The sequence below is a fragment of the Spea bombifrons genome, chromosome 3 (assembly GCF_027358695.1).
Source record: "Spea bombifrons isolate aSpeBom1 chromosome 3, aSpeBom1.2.pri, whole genome shotgun sequence".
In the NCBI taxonomy this organism is placed as follows: Eukaryota; Metazoa; Chordata; class Amphibia; order Anura; family Pelobatidae; genus Spea; species Spea bombifrons.
The window spans coordinates 74327300-74350043 of record NC_071089.1 but is presented as its reverse complement, the minus strand read 5'-3'; the positions used below and the strand labels follow the sequence as shown (position 1 = coordinate 74350043).

The window sequence follows — 22744 nt, the reverse complement described above, 5'->3', positions numbered from 1 at the left end:
TGAATATGAATTGGCTCCAATGTCAAGTGTCATCAATCAGTAAGACAGGATATATTTTAAATGGTACAGTAGCATTCAGAATAATATATAATATGTAGTCTACCATGTTTTCTCCTGCAACAATTTTCAATATGATGCTCATTACATATAAAGGAACGATGGCTGGTTCCAAGTATTGTATATAACTTTGATAATTCTAATGGCATTAGGGAGAGTAAAGAAAAAAAAAAAAAACTACCTGTTCATGTGGATATTCCTGTTGGTAATACTCAGATTGTCTCTATCCTATTGTCAAGTAACTGGAAGAGTGCTAAAGTACCATTCTGTCTTGATGATGTAACAACCCAAGTCAACTTTCAGTTTTATGTGGGGAAACTTTTTTTTTTCTATTTTGTTCACAAAAACCTTCCTAAATACCAAGATATCTGGTCCCATTGGGAGAGAGTCATGAAGAAAGAGAAAATTAAAAAAAAAAAAAAAAAAAAAAACCATCTGGAACGTACCCCTATGGGATCCGACCTATCTATAAATATCCTGCTCAAAATAAAATTAAAAAAATTCTATAAACCAATGGCCAACCTAACCATACTTTTTATCTTGTTGTATGTTCTTGAAATTATTAGTCTATTTGAATATTGAGGATAGAGATTGTTTGACATTTGGGTCGCTGTATCATGTAGATCATGCTTTCTTTTTTCTCTTTAATCGATGTGTGACCTATTTAAAAAAAAAAAAAGGCAGAGGAGACCTATTTAACATCCATGTGCATATGGCTAAATGCAACACATGGTAATAAGCTCAATGTTGTTCAGCTTTATCTGCCAAGAATGGGCCAACATTGCGTGCAAAGTGTACCCTAAAAGGCTTTTAATGTAGTGTGGTCTCCCAAATAATAATGGGTGGTCCAAATACTGCATACGCCCATCAGCCATAACATTATGACCACCTGCCAAGTATTGTGTAGGCCCCCTTTTTGCTGCCAGGATAGACCTGAACTGTCAAGGCATGGACCACTGAAGGTGTGCTGTGGTATTTGGCACCAAGACGTTAGCAGCAGGTGCTTTAAGTCCTATAATTTGTAATGTGGGGCTCGTGCCCTTTGTAGGCACTCTTGGCAGTGTGCAGGGGTCAGTATGGGCACCCTGACTGGTCTGCAGCTAGGCAGTCCCATAGAACACACAGTGCATCGCAGTTTGCTGAAAAAGTTAATGCTGGTGTCGCACAATTTGAGATACTTGTCTGTTGGATTTGACCACACGGGCCAGCCTTCGCTCCCCACGTGCATCAATGAGTCTTGGCCGCCGTGAGTACACCACTTTTCCTTCCTTGGACCACTTTTGATAGCTACTGTTTTGGAGATGCTCTGGCCCTTCTCAAAGTCTCTCAGCTCCTTCCACTTGCCAATTTTTCCTGCTTCTAACACAACTTTGAGGACAAAATGTTCACTTGCTGCCTAATATATCCCACCTAATGACAGGTGCAGCATGCCTTTACCAAGATTGCAACCCCTGGAACCAGTGAGAGTAAAAAGTTCCAAGACAGTCTATTAAAGACTAAAAATTATAATACAATTTAAAAATAGACTGCAGTGATGTTGCCTTTTTAATGTAGAAATAGGTGCCAAAACACCTTGTGCCCCTCCTGCTAGTAATATAATGAGGGGGCCTATTATTCCTTTATCAAATAGTGATATGCTACTTATTGCCCTATAACTTGCAACAAAACCTTGGGAATTTCTAAACTCAGGGCAAATATTACAATCTATTTAGCAGTTTTTTTTTTCACTAGCTTTTGTAGATTGTCTTTTGTATATATATAAAAAAACTGTCTTTTATAATAATTATCTTATATAATGTATCAAAGAAAGCTGTTGTCCTGAAAAAATGAATTTGCGTACAGTAAATGAGCAGAAAATTACCGCTAAACACTGCAGAAATGTTTAAACTGCCATTGTCATGAAGGCGTTAATCCGTTTTAATAAGACTTGAATCCTCATTTTACTCAAGTTGCCATTTCTGATACATTGAAATCATGCTGGTGGGTATCCACTCAGGACAACCTTTATTTCAATTCAGCGTTTGCTAAAGGTCAGCCTCCTTGGTGTATTTTTTTTTTATTATTAAGGTTCTGTGGCTTAAAAACCAAACAAAACAAAAACTGTAATTCATATTATAATGACAGATCTTCATGCTTCCAATTTGTACTTTGAACCGGTCCATCATCAGCCTTTCTCTAGTCATGCTTTAAGAGTTCAAAGCTAGTTTTGATCTGTTCAAAGTAAGTTATCTCTTAGGCATACAACCAAATCAAAGGATTGTCTATTTCATTCATGTCTGTGTGTGTGTGTATGTATGTATATATGCTACTTACATATTTATGTGGGTAAAGATTAAAATGCATCTGTCACTCTCCCCAAACCCCGCATTTTTCCATTTTATACACTGAATGCATCTGTTATTGTATGTATTAAATTATCAACATAATTGTATTAGAGACCTACCTTGTGTGTAAGGGGAAGGATCTCGTATTTCTGTATTAGTTGCATTGTCCATATTAAATCTGCTTTCTCCTATTGTTAGGTTGCAGATTTTTGTTTGTTCCGGAAGCCTTTAAAAGATAGAGCATGGAGAGGGGTTCTTGAGGACAAGGACCCTTAGATAATGAGTTATGCCACCATTTGCCACAAATGTCTTCCTCCCAGAGTAAGAATTTTCATCTTTTTAAACTAACAATCTTGAAAGGCTATATGGATTTGGGGAATTCATTGATTTATTCTTAAAACAGGCTTTTTAAAAAAATATATATTTTTTTTTATTGAAGGCTTAGTTGGGGTGAAGAACAGGGAAGGTAGTTAAGTAAAAGTGTTGTAGTATTGCAGTTTTTTTATTTAGCGTACATATGTATGTATATAAATACATATACCTTTTCTTTTAAATATGGGTAGTTTATAAAACCCAGGAAGGGTTTGGATCAATGTATACGTGTCACACTGTAGCACGTGTAGCAGCCAATGCCCGGGACATGTGTATGTATAGAGCAGTTAATTTCCTCGTTGCCATTCTGTATGATTTCCGTCTGTGCTTGAAATGCTGTTACTGTAAAACACAGCCAGCGGTTTTCCCACAGACACCTAGTTGGGCTTTTCCGCAGAGGAAGACAATGTCTAATTTCTGTCTTGCTTGCAGAAATGGTTGACGTGACTCGAAGATTAATGGCTCCAAATGTTTTTATTTCTGTAACGCTGAAGGTTGCAAACCCACAACAGTGCGGCGCATGCATAGTAATCCAAACATAAACCAAGAACTCAGACGGTCCCTTATGTAGCCTATTTACTCTGCTTCTGACAAGAGAAAGAAACTTAGCGGTTGATGACCTTGAAAGCAGCTTTTCTAACCTTCTTAAATAATGATCATTATAAGTGTATATGTATGTATGATATAGCTATAAATATATATAGTTATAGTGAATTGTCTTGTTTTTGGATGGTCTTTTTTTATAGGAATACCAGGTACATGATACTAGAATCCAGCAGTAAAGGGGTGGCAGGTTTCCTTGAAAAAGGGCCTTGATGGTAGATGGGTTTTAAGTGGGATTCATTGAATGCACAGTGACAGATTGTCACAGCAGGGTCTCCCCTGGAAACCTGGGTAAATGATCAATTGTTTGGCAGCTTTCTTTGTGACTTAGCTATTCATTGAAATTCACTGGAACACAGAGGAACTCCATATTCATTGTTAACTACTTCCTATCTGCGTCACATAGTGTACCTCTTGCTGTGATTGTCGTTATTTTGAAGGTTTTTTTTTTTTTTTATATTTTAAAATAAATCGTACACATTTGTATTGCCCAAATATTAAAAAAGGGCATGGGCAAAAAGTGTTGGCACAAGAGCCATTTGTTGGAAGCTTCATGAAATGGGTTTCCATCGCTAAGCAGCTGCACACAAGTTAAGACAAAGCTAGAGCAGTGGAAACTGTTGACTGTATGTGTTGATGGACAAGCAGTAATGGCCTGTGGCTGTTTGCCATGGTTCTTTCTAGGCTACTTAGTTCCTGTGGAGGACCAACTTAACACTATAAAGTCTACAATGAGATTTAGAGTGATTCCACACCTCCAAGTTTGGGGAAGACCCTTTCCTGGGTCAGCACTACAGTGTTGAAGAGTTAAGGCCATCATAGGAGCAAAGTAGGGGTCAAATAATGGTCATGTCGAAGTGTTTGAAAAGACAGTTGTCTATGTGAGGCTACAAACTTTTTGATGTTTACTTATTGATGCAGTTAACACTTGCTGGCCCTTGTGCAGAAGCATTTTGCCTAGGATATCTAAGCAGCATTGAAGATGTATTGCCATACCATAAAGCATTGGTGTTGCTACAGAGTTTTAAGGAAATGAATCAAAGCTTGGTATATCTATAAAAATCTTAAGAAAACAAGATGAATGTTTTATGTATCTCATGTGATTGCTGAGCAATGTGTGTTCTTGTTGGGAACATTACTTGTTTACAGCTGTGATGAATCGTATGAATCACAGCCATTCATTCATCTTCCTCCAACCACTTACAGTACGTATGGCTGATTGCACTATGTATCTTCCTTCACGTTCTTCCATCACCAAAACCAATTTGCCACTCTAGCAGTTTAACCTTTAACCAGTAAAGGTGTTGCTTTTTCCTTCCATAAAACTTCTAAGGCTGGAGTTTTTTTCTCTGTCACAGTTTTTGGGGCTATTGGAGATTTAGGAGAGTGTTGTGTTTATTTTTGTTTTTGTTTTTTTTCCCTCCTGATTTTTGTCTATCGCTCATTTTGCTAGTTAATCTAGCTACATAATAGCTTATTTTCGATGTTCTTTTGCCAGTGTGTTGCAAATATTTAAATTACTGAGTTGTGAGTTATGTTAATAGTCTTGCCTACTTGTGGTCTGTCTGTAATAAGTAAAACGCACCAATGCTTTGTAACATGATGTCCCAAGTCTTCTGTTTCTGATTTAAACTAAATGAATGATGAACTATATACCGTATTTGCTCTATTAATAAGACAAGTTGTTTTTTTCTGAAAATACCCATCGTCTTTTATAATCGGGGTCGTCTTATAATCAGACCTCAAATAGAGGTCTGACTGAGACTAAGATCCAGATCCCCCGCAGTGCTGCAGGGGACCTGGATCCTCCTGTCTGGCACTTACTCCCTGGTGTGTAGTCAGAGCAGCAGGTAGACGTCTACGCGATTTGCGTAGGTAGCTTTCGCTGCAGCCTGAAGGAGGTGCCGTTAGCAGCAGGGGTTTTCTGCATCCATCACGCAGGCTTTCCCCGGCTGTCAGAGGAGAGTTTTCTCTTTGACAGCCGGAAAGTTGTATGCGCGATGGACGCAGACAACCCCCACTGCTAACAGCACCTCCTTCCGGCTGCAGCGGAAGCTGCCTACGCAAATCGCATAGACGTCTACCCGCTGCTCTGACCAGGGAGTCAGACGCACCGGTAAGTTGGTGGGAAGTGTTAAATGGGCATAAGGCATTTCTGTAGGCAGAGTGCTCTGATATGCCATTTAACCCCCTTAATGCCACTCTGCCTCCAGATATGCATTTTAACCCCCCTTTATGCCACTCTGCCTCCAGATATGCATTTTAACCCCCTTTATGCCACTCTGCCTCCAGAAATACCTTTTAACCCTCTATACACCACTCTGCCTCCTGAAATGCCTTATACCTCCCTATATGCCACTCTGCCCCATAATATGCCTTTTGACCCCCCTAAATGCCAGAGTGGCATATAGGGGTATAAGGCATTTCTGGAGGCAGAGTGACACATAGGGGGTCAAAAGGCATATCATGGGGCACAGTGGCATATAGGGGGGCAGGTTGGGAAAATAAAAACAAAACATTTTTTCTCGTATCTTTTTTATAAAAAAATATTTAAAAAATAGATCACATGAATTTAATATTTACTAGTAAAAAATTAATATTCAGATTTTGGGGGGTTCTTATAATCAAGCAAATAGTGTGTGTGTGTGTGTGTTTGTGTGTGTGTGTGTATATATATATATATTTGTTTTATATATATATTTTTTTTTCTGTCACACCACTATGTTGATTCTTTATGGCAGTGGTGGTGAAGTCCATTCCTCTAAAGACATGCAATAGTTAGAATGCCCACCTGGGTGATTAAGACTGAGTCATTCCATTGTTTACCACTGACAGTATGACAAGGAGTCAGTTTGTCTTGTAGATTGGGCTACGATAGCAGAGCTACAACACATACACACGGCTGTGTGAAATTTTTATATTATGTGAAAACTAGAACTGCCTAAAAATATATTTCTTTTAAAACTTTTTTTTTTTTTTTTTAAATGGTTGATGTTACCTTAAAATAATAATTGGGAGCTTTGAGACTACGTTTTAAGAAGTGCTCGTTTTTCCAAGTCGTGGTTGTATGAAAATGACTCATTACTAGCGCCCTACAGTGTGCGTGGAATAGAAGTCCGTTTGACGGTCCTTTTGTTTTACTACGTAGAACTGCTGGAGCCGTTTAGACGTGACCCCAGCCACTGGTAATGAAGTTTGTTCGGTATTGAAATGTGGAGTTCATTTAACTCCCTGCTGTGTGTTCGTGTTGTATTTTTTTTTTTATCATGCACAGATAGTTGGGTGGTAGAAGTGTAATCGTAGATTGCAGTGATTTTATTCAGGAGAGCACTTGGTTCTTTAAGCATTGTATCCACCGTTCTCCCATATGTGTTCATCCCTGAGTATATTGGATTGTTTTTTTTTGTTTTTTGTTTTTTTTATTATTATTGTATCAAACGAATAATGCCAGATTTATTGCCACGTCGGACACGAGTATGAATGAGAGAAATGCCTTGCATGTATCTGACATGTACAGTATAAAAGGCACACTCCAGCCATCATATTCACTTTAATGCATATGACAGCTTCTTTTCAGACCCCTTCGCACATACGTGGAAAACACTCCCATTGATTTCGATGTGGACACTTTCCTGCCATAGAGTAGCTGGTTTTAAGTGGTCCACTGAGGGGCAGCTGCTACCTCGATAACTTGCTTAATATGCATTCCTTAAATACTCAGCTCTCCAGTAGGACTGCCAGCGGCACTAAACTGCCCATTTAACCTTGTTCGGGTTGCACACGACACAAGCCCTTTCCCTAGGCCATTGGGTTGTATATTCTTAACAGTTCCATTGTACGTCATACCCTCTTTGAAATGAAAAATGGCTTTTTGAAATGAAAACAATAAATAACCAACTATGCGTCGCATACATAAAACAAATCTGCCTGTAATCTAGACGTGTATAAATGTCGTGCTACACCACACGGACCATCCATGGTATTGTGCAGCATGATGTAACTGCTACTAGGTTGGTGAGGCACGTGATTTCCTAGTTCTCCATTACCGTCTTGGAATCGGTTTATTTGTAGTTGAGGTGGCCATTACGATGCAATAAGTACCTTGTTAAATAATCCTTGTAAACGGTACCCTTCCTATAACTGAATGTACAGCACACAATAGAGCCCTGCGCGGGACTGCTTTTTTAATCCCGCCCCCGCAATGTGGGTGTTCCCTCCTGCCACATTTGTGGCCAATCACGCCCGCCTCCTTACCTGACTTCCCGCGCAGTCCCGCAAGGCTGCCCTCGAGTTGTTCCCTCACAGCGTTTCTTCTCTTGTTCCGCCCAGGAACAAGGTGGAGTCACATGAAGTGACATCACATCACGTGACTCCACCTTGTTCCTGGGCAGAGCAAGATAGGAGACACTGTAACGGAGCAGTGAGAAGGCAGCCTTGCGGGATTATCGGGACCCGCAGGTACAGTGCCTGACCGCCCGCTCCTCCCTGCAGCCCCAGCAAGACCGCCTGCCCACAAGTTGTTTTTTTTTTGGGCGTGGGCCTCTAGCACACAATCCCACTGGCTTTCCTGCCATTGGATCTAGTCCTAATTTGATCACATGAGATAAAGGTCCAGTCTTTACTCTTTTCAGCTCTAATTTGTTTTACTTGATCATGTGTAACTTAGTTTAAAATGGGATGTGGCAGCTGTATACATAATGAAACGGTTTGTCATGTTTTCGAGTGACTCTTGAATTCATTAGCACATTCCAAATATTGTCATCCGCTTAGCTGTGAGTTGTAGGAGTGTGTGGACGGCATTAGCAATGCATTATACAGGACCAGCTTGTGAGTCGCATACAGAAAAACTGTTCAATGCTGGGTAACGCCGGGGAGATGAAGTATTTTCAGCTCTCCTGAATAGACAATGTATAACCAGGTGTTCTCACAAAGGATTCTCCATTGCTTTATTTCATTTAATTGAATTATTTGCAAATGTGTCATCAGATCTCGGTAGCCATAGGACACATCTGTGAGCAAACAGGAACCGCCAGTATGTGTAGCGGTGGCTGAAGTGAGACGACCTTGTGCATTTTGTCACTGCACTGCTCCATAATCGGAACTATGCATAGCCGTTAAAGGAGATTTTTAAATGGTATAATCACTGTAGCAACAAACTTTTTTCAGATGTGTATATATATTATACTGCTAGCAAGTACACATGCCACCTGTTCATCATACTAGAGTTGTGAAACGAAATCTTTTCTACAGACATCAAGGTAGAACACAATAGAAACGCAGGATTGGTGATTGACATGAGATGGCAGCTATTCCTTCCTATAATGAGAGAACACACACAACCTCACAAATAGACTTGGGAAAATTATCTTGTTTAAATTCAATTTTCAGCTCAATCAAAGAAGTCTGCTCCTGTCGCTCCTAGCGGAATAGCATAGGAGAGAGGCAATCTATTAGACCTGAGCCAGATGTTAAAAAGTCCTTCAAAATATTTGCGCTTTCAAAATGTACTATAATCTGAATTATTAGACAGGAATGTTTTTTTTTTTCATGGAAGCTTTTATATGGAGGCACATGCTGTGGATAGGTGGACGTATTTGCCATACATCTGAAGCTGATAATTTATTGAACGCTACAGATCTACCCAGCGGGCCCCAGGTATGGCCCAGAGAGGAGACCGCCATCATCATCATACTTCGCTTGGGGAACTGCCAAAAATTTTGCATTTTAACCCCCCCCCGTCTAGTTGTTCTCATCTTCAAAGTTGAGTTATCCTTACTCCTCTCTATTTAGTTTTTTAATCATTGTGATTTTCTTGATTCGGTGTAAATTTGAACACCTTTTCCACATCAAACTGAGGATCTAAAAAAAAAAAAATTACATAAAGACATAAACTGAGCTGCAGCACGGTGGCAAGACCATACAGCAGTTTCACAGGGCAGGTTCCACTTAGAACAGGCCTCGCCATGGTCGACCAAAGAAGTTGAGTGCACGTGCTCAGTGTCCTATCCAGAGGTTGTCTTTGGGAAATAGATGTATGAGTGCTGCCAGCGTTGCTGCAGAGGTTGAAGGGGTGGGGGGGTCAGCCTGTCAGTGCTCAGAAAGCCCCGGACAGTTTGCTGAAGACAAGCAGACTAAGGACATAGATTGCTGGAACCATGTCCTGTGGTCCGATGCGAACAAGATAAACTTATTTGGTTCAGATGGTGTCAAGCGTGTGTGGTGGCAACCAGGTGAGGAGTACAAAGACAAGTGTGTCTTGCCTACAGTCAAGCATGGTGATTGGAGTGCCATGGTCTGGGCCTGCATGAGTGCACAGCTTGATACTTTTTCTGAGCTCCATTAGGAAACCAAATGAACACGGGGATTTAATGTTTAAATGCAACATGGAATTTCAAAGACCGGAGCATTTGTGAAAGTGTGGAAGACCGAAAATGGCCACCAAAGACTGCCAGGCTTGTTTAGCTTCACTTATCAATCCACACACCTCGCTGAGCTAATTTATTTTTTTTTCTTTGATTTGTTCTAGCTTAGACCATCTACAAGGAAATCTGTTTGTGTGATTCTTTAATACTCAACGGTAATGCAGAATCCACAGTCATATAGCACTAAATTAGAAGCAGTAAGCAGGCACTGCTTGGTCAATGCAGAACAAAAGAGAAGCCGCAGGGGTCAAAAGACAATGTATTGAAATCATTTCAGTGTAAATGTTGCACTATTCAAAAGAAAATCTACCATATATATAATTATCCATCACCTGCGATGACTATGCCTCTATGTACACTTCCATGGGTATCAAATGTGTTAAAACCATCCCCAGAGATGTGTTTTTTTGTTTTGCGGCCCCCCCACACACAGAACAAGTCTACATGCATATAGTGGATTAATAAAGTCTTAGAGTATTTTCTATTAGTGGTATATTCTTAAGCACATTTGATCTTTCCTAAAATGTAATGTTGGTCACAATTATCTGGATATTCAATAATAGGCTAGTTAATATGCCTAAAAAGTTTGTGCCCCCCCCCTCCTTTTTTGTAACCCACTTTCCCCTGCCGCGCTGGGTCCAATCATTCACTTCTGCCATTAACGCTAGAATCACACGCACCATCTGCATATCAAAGGCACCAAACGCCCCTCTGTGTGGATAGGTACTGGGACACCCACTAATCATCGTGGAGCAAGTACCCAATGTTTGGACATTTGGTTTGAGCCCCACCCAGCTGGACCACCAAGTCATACGCTGATGAGGCTTTTTATAGAGAGCGGCTCCGCTGAATCCTTTACTTTTAAGGATTGTAACCTTTTCTTTTACTTGTTCGCTTTTTATGTTTGCTTTACTTGTTCCTTTAAACTCTAATTTAGCATGGAGTTAATAACCTGGAATTGCCGCTGATTGAAGCAAACAGTTCAGATCTATTTGTAGACTGTTCATTATATCTACTCTCCCCCGGGTAGTGCTGCAAGGGCAATGCGTAGAATGGGCTTTATGTACCTTGTATGTGTTAAAACCATGAATGGTTATGAAGTCTACCTTTGCTATTCTCAGAGTCATTATGTTCTTACAGCTATTAAACACATCCGCTACTTTAAATACCGAAAACTTTAAAATTTAATTCTGCTTTAATAGGAATGTTTTAATAAATCCATTTTCTTGTCATTAGATTAGGTCACAAACTTTTTTGACAGTTCTATAATTTTAAATTGTCTGGAAATTCCCAGTTTTAGTCACCTAGAGTTCATTATTCCAGAGAATTGAGATTGCAATCTCGATTATTACACTGGCATCAATTAGTAGTAATATATCAGTTGTATATCGGAGGCTAAAATTCACCACTGAACTTCTCTGGTGCTTCCAGACATAAAATGATCATTGTTTTTGTAGCTGATTTGAAAAGGCTTTCATTAGGTTTCTGTAAGGATTCTGAAAAATTTACCGAAGGACCTCTGATTTCCTCCATCGGTTAAATGTACAAAACTGAGGGACTTGTAGTACGTAATGGCAAATACCGTTAATGTTTTTGGTTTGTTTTGTTTGTTTTAGGTCCACGATGGGCTTCCTGGAACTTAGGTGTTTTCATTTGCATCCGATGTGCTGGAATTCATCGAAACCTTGGCGTTCATATATCCAGAGTCAAATCTGTCAACCTGGACCAATGGACTCCAGAACAGATGCAGGTAGCATGTTCTGCCTTCGTAACTGTCGTGTCAGCATACTTTTTTGTAATAGCAGACAAGTACTATTGTTTCTGAGCCTTCTGGTATATTTCCTGGAAGTCACTTCCTGAAATGAATTTTGACAAGTGAGTTAATTGTTACCGTATTTCCCCATGTATAAGACGCACATGGCTCAGCAACTCATCTAACAGTAAGTAAAAAATTAATATTTGGGCTGCTGAAAGTTAGGGGAGGTGGGGGTTAATTTAGGGGCAGTTGTAGTTAATGGGGTCTTATGGGTTAATTTAGGGGCAGTTAATGGATGGGAGTGATGAGGATGATGAGTGAATTTTATGATAAATAAAACTTGAGTTCAATAACTATGTAGTAATTTTTTTTTTTTTTTTTTTTTTTTAACTTTTCGGGCACCAAAAAAGGTGCGTCTTATACATGGGAGTGTCTTATACATGGGGAAATACGGTATATTTGTGATTAGCCAGCATCCCAACAAACAAAAATGCTGACTGCTCTTCTAGTAACTATAGTAAGATAAGATACATCTTTAGACTCCCAAGGGGAATAGTATCCAAAAAGAACACTGTCACATAATTCCTTGCCTACCAGGACTGTCATTGGAGTAGGTATGATAATGATTAGTGAGGAACCCTAACGCTTGCTCTTCACATGGAACTGTCATGGAGCAAAACACTTCGGTTGGGAACAGCCAGGCTATGTAAATTAAAAGTGACAGATGGTTTTGCATGCCTTGAGTATGTGTTTATAATACCTGTAGACAGGTTTGTTTCTAGTGTTGCTAATGCTGACAGTACTCTACAATAAGTAAATGGCACTGTGAGCTGGGATCATGTAACCACACAGTCGTAAGGTTTAAAATATCGCACAAGGCTGAATTATTTCTAGAAATTGTAGTCCTTTTATTAAAAGGTCTGTAAACAAACATAAATATAAAACAAACAGAAAAGCCTTGCTCTCTGAGCACTTACTGACAAATACAAACTATCGTTGGACGGCTTACCCGCTACCAACAAAAACCATTTAGCACAGACCTTTTCCTTTAGGAACCGTCAAGTAGATTATTTTGGAGAGAAATGCAGTCTTGCTCACTGCTTGTGTCTTTCTCACCTGAATAACTCACAGGGCTCCTTTTTGTAGCAGCCTCCTGCTGCTCATTGGTGACAGGTGAGTAACTATCTGGGAGAACTCCTGGACTGGCTTCATCAGCTGCTGCAAGTAAACTGTGGAGTGGAGCACTGGCCCTCCCTTCTCTCCAAATGTTCCACCCCAGGGACCCAAACATAACTACAGTATTACCATTATTTTGCCGTTAACAAACCATTCTCCCTGGGGTTATCAAATACATTGCACTGAAGTATTTTGTGAGAATTATGTTATCCACCACCATGCCCTGTTCCCTGTCACAGCACATAAGTACCGTATTAGCTCGGATATAGGCCGCACCCTTCCAAATAACCAAATGTAATGATGATTGGGTAAAATTTCACTAGAAACACCCAGGCATGGCAACTGCTAGCCCTGTTGAATCTAAACATCAATTAAATAGAACATGTCTTGCAAAGTGAAATAGGTTAAAGGGTCTCAAAAAAGCAACACATGGCGTGCGTTCTGAAGAACTTCAAGAACAGCTGAGGAACAATCATTCGTCAAGAGCCCATCAACGACTTTAAGGAGATCATAAAAGAACCCAGACTGAGCTGTAAAGAACTGCAGGCCTCGCTTGCCTTAGTTAAGATCGGTGTTCACATTTCCACAATATGAAAGAGAAAAAGGCTAGTTTCACATATGCCAAAAAACATCTTGATGCCTCTCGAGACTGTGGACTGATGGGTCAAAAGTGGAACTTTTTGGAAGGCATGGGTCATGTTCGAATGTAAAACTAACATGGCATTCCACAATAAGAACATCATACCAACAGTAAAAGCTGGTGGTCATACAGTAGTCTAGGGCAGCTTTGCTGCTTCATGATGTTGGCAACTTGGCATGATTGATGGAACCATGAACTCTGCTCTCTACCGGAAACTCCTGAATTTGTGAGTTAAAGCTCAAGCACAGTTGGATTATGCAGCAGGACAATTATTTCCATGTTACTGATGCTGTCTCTTTTAATACCCATTGACGGAGACCCTAGTCCTGAGTAATACCACTGTGTAAACCTGATGTGGGTTAAGCTGTGACTAGTTACTTGGCACATTGATATGCTGTCTCTGCGTGCTTTGCTCTAGCACTAATAAGCTTAGCAAATCAGTGAGGAGGCTAGGTGGCACTGCTGCTTCAGTTTAACCATTTTATATAATAACTTTAGCTGAAACTACCTTGTCATTAGCGCTTCAGGTGTGATCATTCTTACTGCATTATGGCAACTTTTTTTTTCTGACTAATTAGCTGTTTCAATTGATTTTGCAGGTTGAGGCTTTGTTTAAAGAAAGGGGAGTACATTCAATCTTGACACGAGTGCAGAAGGCGAATCATTCTCATGGTCATTATTTTGTGTAACATATAATGGGCTTTGTGTGTCTAACTAATCATGTTTTAGATCTTACTAATAACCGAATTTCTGCTTGTAATTCATTCTATACAATGGTCCTCAGTGTGTTTCTGGAAAGGATATTTAAATGTTAGAAAGAAGGATGCAGCTAACCAAATACACTCATCATGCCATTTGCTTGTGTGTCTATGTCCTTGCAAAAAGCTTAGGGTAATATCACTTAGTCACAGATTCTCAAAGCTGTGGGATCCAGTCCCCCTAGCAATGATCTAAAGGCTCCAGATAAACGTAGGTTGACGTGGCTGACCTTCTTGTATGCGCAACATGATTCAGGTACCCAGCTTGCACGGATTGAGTCATGCCTATGTGTGTTAGTGTACATATTTACATATATAATAAGAGAGAGAATGAGAATATATGTTTAGTGTAAGTCTCACTAGCGCTTTGTGATGAATGTGACCAAACAACGGGAACCATATCCCAGCAACTGGCAGGGTTGTCAGACAGATCTAGTCACCGCATGGCAGGATTGAATGATTGATGCAGATTGAGCCAAATGAGTTGCGTATTTAAATGGGGTCCAATACTAATGTCCACCTTCCATTACGTTTCCAGTATTCACTCATTCATAACAAGTATATACATTATTTAGACCATTTGCGGAAAAAAAAAAATTGGTTTAATTTGTATTTTCATCTCTTGTACCCACCTTGTACATATTTAAGTTTTTCACATACGTGAGAAATGAGAATTACACATTAACTTTCACAATGTCTGCTGCCTCAGTTTAGATGATGGCATTTTGCATATACTCCAGTATGTTATGAAGAGTGATCAGATGAATTGCAATCAATTGCAAAGTCCCTTTTTGCCAAGAGAATGAACGTAATCCCCAAAAAACAATAACACTCCATTTCAGCCCTGTCCCAAAAGGACCTGCTGACGTCATGTCAGTGATTCTCTCGTGAACACAGGTGAGTGTTGACGTGGACAAGGCTGGAGATCGCTCCGTTATGCTGATTGAGTTAGGATAACAGACTGGAAGCTTTAAAAGGAGGGTGTTGCTTAAAATCATTGTTCTTCCTCTGTTAACCATGGCTACCTGCAAGGAAACAGGTGCTGTCATCGTTGCTTTGCACAAAAAGAGCTTCAAAGGCAAGGCTATTGCTCCTAGTAGTATGATTTCACCTAAGTCAACCATTGGATCATCAAGAACTTCCAAGGAGAGAGGTTCAATTGTTGTGAAGAATGCGTCAGGGCGCCCAAGAAAGTCCAGCAAGCGCCAGGGCCGTCTCCTAAAGTTGATTCAGCTGGGGGATTGAGGCGTCACCAGTGTGGAGCTTGCCCGGGAATGGCAGCAGGCAGTTGTGAATGCACCTGCATGCACATTGAGGCTCACTCACAATTTTGCCTAAGAACACAGCCATGAATAAAGAATGGTACACAAACATCCTTCAAGTGCAGCTTCTCCCAACCATCCAAGAACAGTTTGGTGACAAGAGATGCCTTTTCCAGCATGATGGAGCACCTTGCCATAAGGCAAAAGTGATTACTAAGTGCCTCTGGGAACAAAACATCAAAATTTTGGGTCTATGGTCAGGAAACTCCCCAGACTTTAATCCCATTGAGAACTTGATCAATCCTGAAGAAGTGTGATCATTGTACATTTTGCACGGATTATTGCAGCATTTTTATAGTTATGCTATTTTTGCATTCAAACCCTGTCACTCACCAGGCCTTTCTGTATCGGTTTACATTTACATACCACCTAGATAATATCTTCCTACACATTGCTCTACTTACAGCCATCAACTTCCTCCCCACCTAACTATGGCTTTTTTTTCCTGCCAACATTGTTACCCATTTATGAATCCCCACCACCACTGTTTTTGGGAAAGTTCAGCTTGAAAGCTACATTTTTGTTCTTCCCTTTGCTCTTTAGTGTATGGTAATACGTTGGTGGTTTATTGAAAAATACAGATATAATTCTCACTTTGCTGTAGCTCGTTGTTGGTATAATGCCGGAGGTTCTGGCTTTTCCATTACTTTACTTGTGACAAGGCTTCTGTAAAACCATAAATCTCATTGCAAGCTTAGCCTGTAGCTTATTTTACAATTGGCCGGCTCCATTCCCACAAGTTTTTTTTTTTTTTTTTTTTTTTTTTTTTTCTTTCTGCCTTTTATTTTGCTCAAGCGTGAGCATTGCATTTATTTTTAAGGTGCCATTAGCTGAGTATTTGCTTGCTGCCCCCATCATAGAAACTGAATGAAACGGTAATGCCTGAGAGGGGTGCAGAACAGCAGTGTCCTCTAAATGAATTAACAACAAGACAGCTCTTTAACCTCAGGAAGAACGCTGCGTTCCTTGAAGCATTTCACTTTTAACTTTAATCCATATAGCAGCCTTATTATTTCTCCCCCCACCTTACCATAAAAGAACAGTAAAGCCTCCAGAAACCTTCTATACTATTTGAAAAGGCCTATTAGATATCCCTTTAGTTATCCCATAACTGAAGTGCCACAATGTTTATGTATCTATGTATAATATATTAAATATATACACACATACATGTAATATATAATATTTCTTGACTGGATTTTCTCTCTAATTTTAGAATTTCTTATCAGAGTGTAGAGTTGATAATGCTAGATTAAGCTTGTATAAAGAATTCCTTAAAACATTTATTTTACTATTATTATGTTTAGTCACTCTTTAGGTGTTTGTGTTGAGCCAGATCACCATATCCCTATAGATCCATACTATCTCTTCTCTTTTAAGTTTTATGTATAAAAATGACCGGCGCCATCTTTAATGTGACACACGTGAATGCTCCGTGGGGCGGTCAGATCTGCTGCTTAAGATGTCAGTCAGTGATTGGATAGTTCTCCCCTTGTTTCAGTGGGAGTACTTTCCTGACACTAGTTGACCGCTTCAAGCAGCCAATCAGTGTCAAGAAATGTCAGATCATGGAGGAGGAATTAAGTGCTTAGTATACTTACTATACTATAGAAGAACATATACTATTTTCATGTTAAAGGACTGTCTAGAGTGTGCACCAGTGATAGACTCCATATTGCCCCTACCCTTATGTGCATTGTTCATGTTGGCAGGATGGGGGGCATTCTAGGAGACAGTTGATATTGGGTAGAAGTGAAAATTTTGTTTAATATGAAATGTGTTTGTGGCCAGTTTACATATATACTTGACTTCCGCCATAGGCAGGGGCAGTATTCAAGATGCGTAACTTAATATTCATCTTTGCTTCTGTTAACCAACCCCCCTGAGAATGAGAAATTGGAAAGTAAATTGAAATATTGCATAAACTTAATAATGTTTCCTTTACGTTCCCTAACCAGCAGCAGTTTTGTAATTGGGTTAATGTAACACAGAAGTTCAACATGCATAAAAACACAATTTGAACAGTTTGTGTTGTGCTTTCTATCCAATGCCTGCTAATTAAGCTGAGTAGACTTTTCTCCTGAGTCTTACTCCTCGGCAAGACAGATTATCCGTCTGATAAGTCTTGGCACTCTTGACGGATCCATCCATCAACATGTTTCTGGAAGTAGAACACTAATAATTATCTTTTTGTGTCTTCATAATTATATAGACTTTTTCATCTGCTACCAAGGGGGTTTGGCATATAAATGATCTTGTAAGGCTTCTTATAAATGCTTAATATTTACGCTGCAATGAATTCATGTGCATACTTGACACACGGCTCCTTTAAATATGGTCCTAATTATTGATTCTATACCACATTTGGAAGAGATTTGATATTAGTACTTTCCACCCACAAGTTCAGTTTGGGACTTTTATACAAAAATTAACATATCCTGCCCATGGAACATCATCTTAACCCATGCTTTGCTTACATGCATGGAAAGCCTGTAGTCTAAGATGATGCCTTTAGTTAGATCAACTCAGAAGATCTAGTCTCCCTTAAGTTTTCAGTACCTCCGAGGGCTCTTACTTAGAAGGAATGAGAAACTTAATGCTGAGATATCGCCTTAAACTAAAGATAACATTTTTTTTATTATTTATTTATTTTTTATTTTTTTGGACAAGTACAGCTAAATACCTTTTCATTTCATGCCCAGAGATGCAAGGTGATAAGTGTGTTGTGCGCGCTCACATACCCATAGTGCTTTGTATGGGTTTGCATGTACCATTCTCTCTACTACACAAACATGGTAGCTGGGTATAGCTAATAAGGTTTGTATAAGCAATTTTGGAGCCTGAAACTTGAAAAAAAATGTATCATAAAATTCATACTCGTCGTCCTCACCACTCCCATCCATTAACTGCCCCTAAATGAACCCTAAGGACCCCATTAACTAACTGCCCCTAAATTAACCCCCACCTCCCCTAACTTTGGTACTGGGAAGTAGTAACTGCAATCTACAACCACTGTATATGACGCACCCATTTTTTAGACCCCAAACTTTTTTGAAAACAAAAGTACGTCTTATACATGGGGAAATACGGTAAATGAATCAGCAGTAATACTCTTTATAGAAAAGTGAGTTGTTGGTTTGTGGATCCACGAAGGCACTCATTTATGCCGCAGCCTCCATTAAAGCAAGCATGCTGAGTAACAGGCTAGTGACGTGAAGTGGGAGTCATTGAATCCTAATTGGATACTAGGATGAAGCGTGGCGCCCTCCTTTGCACTGTAATTGAAATCTCATTACGGTGGAAGTGGGAAACATTATTTGTGATGCAATGAGAATAAGAGTGAAAAAGCTTTCCCATGAGCTGATAATTAGCATTCCATGCCTTCCCTCGGTTCTATGCTACCCTTCTTCATTTGATCAGTGTGCCTATCACATCATTAAATCATACTTTCTTTGAAAGGGATCCTGTTCTTAATCCATTGCTCTGAAATCCCTTCATGTATATTTATTAACAATCAGCATGTACAAAATGTATAGTAAGAGTCTAAAATAAAACCCACAACATCAAGCAAGACCCTAACAGTTTCATTCCGTTGGTTTGGTGGAAATTCTCTAGCATTGCATTCACAGAAATTGGTATCTCAGCGTTTTAGTTTGTTTTTAATCTATTAACAGTATTCAGAAAAGAACTGATGAAAATGCAGAGATTTGGTCACTCACCAATCAGTAATAACACCCCTTTTGGCAGAAATACCAGCCTCCAAACATTTTTTGCAGCCGGCTATAACATTATTACCGTATTTGCTCGATTATAAGACGACCCTGATTATAAGACGACCCCCCAAAATCTGAATATTAACTTAGGAAAAAAAGAAAAAGCCTGAATATAAGACGACCCTAAAGGAAAAAAGTTTTACCAGTAAATGTTAATTCATGTAAACAATTTTTTTTAATAAAAGCTATGATTGAGAAAAAGATTTTTTTTTTGTTTTTATTTCTTGTATTTTCCAACCTGTCCCCCAGTTACGCACATCTGCCCCCAGGCTTGCCACTCCAATATGGCACTGTGGCCCATGATATGCCTTTTAACCCTCTATATGCCACTGTGCCCCATGGTACGCCTTTTGACCCCCTATATGCCACTCTGCCTCCAGAAATGCCTTATACCCCTATATCCCATTCTGGCATTTAGGGGGTTAAAATGCATATTATGGGGCAGAGTGGCATATAGGGAGGTATAAGGCATTCCAGGAGGCAGAGTGGCATTAAGGGAGTTAAAAGGCATTGTATAGAGCACTCTGCCTCCAGAAATGCCTTATACCCCTATATGCCACTCTGGCATTTAGGGGGTTAAAAGGCATATTATGGGGCAGAGTGGCATATAGGGAGGTATAAGGCATTTCAGGAGGCAGAGTGCTCTATTAAATGCCCCCTTAACGCCACTCTGCCTCCTGAAATGCCTTATACCTCCCTATATGCCACTCTGCCCCATAATATGCCTTTTAACCCCCTAAGTGCCAGAGTGGCATATAGGGGTATAAGGCATTCCAGAAATGCCCTACACACACACACACACACACACACACACACACACACTTACTTACCGGTGCTTCCAATTTCCTGCTGTATTGCCGGGGCAGCGGGTTGACGTCTCATTCCGCGGCAGCCGGAAGGAGGTGGAGTTGGCAGCGGGGGTTTGTATGCGTCCGCCGCAAATACCTTCCCCGGCTGTCAGAGATCAGAGTTCCCCGCACTGGTGCGGGGAACTCCGATCTCTGACAGTCGGGGAAGGTATTTGCGATGGACGCATACAAACCCCCGCTGCCAACTTCACCTCCGGAAGCACCGGTAAGTGTGTGTGTGTGGGGGGGCGTTAAATTGGGGGGGGGGGCGGCGACGACAGGAGGATCCAGGTCCCCTGCAGCGGTGCGGGGGATCTGGATCTTAGTCTCCTAATCAGACCTCTATTTGAGGTCTGATTAGAAGACGACCCCGATTAGAAGACGAGGGGTATTTTTCAGAGCATTTGCTCTGAAAAAAACCTCGTCTTATAATCGAGCAAATACGGTATGTTAAGTTTTATTTATAGAGTTGCGGATTCAGTAAGGGCTGTTTCAATGAGGGAGAATACAAAATATCTGTATTATTAGATATTAGTTATATATGGCTATTAATGAAGTGTCTGAAAACTGGAAAAGGATGTTACTTTGTATAACCCTTTGGTTTTCATTCAAACGTGATGCCATAAGGTAGCTCATCTATGACAGTGATCCTGTAGTATGTGAATCTGATTCCTAGGGCAAGAATTTGTACATATTCAGTATTCAATCTGTTTCATATACCATGTGATTGGAACAATACTTGAAAGTCTGCAACATATTTCAAGATGGCTTATTTTTTGGTTCCAAAAGTGAAAGTTGACCTTTGTAATGTTGTTTTCCCTCTCTTTAGTGCATGCAGGACATGGGAAATACCAAGGCCAGAGTTCTGTATGAAGGCAATCTTCCAGAGAACTTCCGGAGACCTCAGACAGACCAGTATCCTTTCAATGCACCAATCGGATATGATTAAATGCAATACCATGCTTCATCTTATACTTTGTTGCATTTGCATCAGATTTCCTTTTATTTTTAGGAACGTGTCTTGATTTATATCCGTGTAACCTAATTTACAGGTATGTCAAACTAAAGTTATTTTTTGGATTATTTCTCCAAATTCTTTTAAATTGTACAGATGACGTGCTCTTGCTTACCATAATCTACCTTTAAAGGGGCATTCCAGCCATCAGAGTGTACTCTTTAAATTAACATGCCCCACCTCTTTGAGAATGAACGCGGGATTCTGCAGGATGCCTCCGTATGCTAATATCCTAATATGCTAGTTGATTTGTAGGAGTGTTTGTCTCCAGCGCTGGCTCTAGGATAGTTCAATGGGAGTTGCGGGTTTGAATCTCAAAATGCACGGTACTCGCTCCTAGTGAAATGCTTTAAGCAGCCAATCAGTGGCCATGTTTCCATAGTGAATACATGTAACCCCATTGATTCATGTTGGAATAGGGTTGGATAAGGAGTTCCGCAGTTAAAACTCTGTTATGTAAAAAAACAAACCAAAAAAAAAAAACAACTTACTTTTTCATGAGGCCACCAAATTGGAACATTATCTGTAGGGGATTACTGTTGACAAATTATTGTAATAACTGTTCTTCATTATACTTTTCCCAGCGGATGTAATAAAACAAGCGAGTATTGAGATGTACGGACATGTTTATAAAGAAAAGGGCAGTTCTGGGCCATTGTGTGGTGTATCCTATCCATTCATGGGAATTGGACTGCGTTTGACTTATACCCCAGATTGATGCTATACGTTAAACCCCTTCTTTGCCCACTTCAAGGATCTTGGCCGTGAACGTATTTAAATGCCGTATTTCGAAGGCTTTTACCAGGTTTTTTTTTTTACGTGCCCCCCCAGGCTTTTGAGACTCGATTGAGTAAAAGAAACGCATTCATTTAACGAAAAAACTGCTTCCTAATATGACTGTTTTTTACGGTATGATTATGTTCAGACAATTATCGGTCAAGACCTTTTGATTACTACATTAGCTGCTGTGCTTCTGAGGCCCGAATGAGTTGATAACCTCTTCAGTGTGTGACCTTTCATTCTGCAATCCCCTGTTAGCCTTGCTTGTATTTTCTGTTAGGAGCGTGATTGATTATCCGGGGTAACACAATTACTGCCTATTCACCTAATTGTCTTGCCTGTTGAACTTGAACAACAGTTGACCAATGTATTTCCAGTCCCAATGCACCCCTTATCCAGATGTCTTTTGTCAGCGGGCACATTCTCGAATCCTCATAGTTATTTGCCCCTCTCACTGTTTTATAGTCCCAGCAGTGTAAGAAGTGAAAGCAATTTGGTATGTTAAGTTGGAAGAGTGTAATTTCTCTTGTGGGATGCCGTTAATTATAGTCTGTGCATACCGTTAAATGACAAATGATAGTTTTACATTAAGCTTTTCATTATTAGGATTTCAGGTCTTATCTGAAAATTTTAATTTAGTTTCCTGAGATCTTTTGTGCAGCAGACCTAATCAGCAGCTCTACTCCTTTGAGGTTGTTTGATCTTTTCAATGTTATTCTGTTGTCAATGGGATGCGCCTGCAAACGTAAGATTTACTTCAATATGATTTACTTTACTGAGGGACTAAATGGTAATTTAATTGTCTGCAAAGCAGCAATGTTCACTGAAAGACAAACTGCATGTTTAATAAGAGCTCCAGCTCACATGCCAATGTGAAGGGGCTTGTGTATAGTTATCA

General features: G+C 39.9%; 1 protein-coding gene across 2 annotated transcripts in view; it reads left to right on the top strand.

The window, feature by feature from the left end:
• SMAP1 (small ArfGAP 1) overlaps positions 1 to 22744 on the top strand; it is a 118330-nt gene that overhangs the window by 20089 nt on the left and 75497 nt on the right. For both annotated transcript variants that reach the window (XM_053461169.1, XM_053461170.1), the window contains exons 2-3: positions 11395 to 11528; positions 20881 to 20966. In XM_053461169.1, coding sequence (XP_053317144.1) covers positions 11395 to 11528; positions 20881 to 20966 — 220 coding nt within the window. The remainder of the gene's footprint in view (positions 1 to 11394; positions 11529 to 20880; positions 20967 to 22744) is intronic.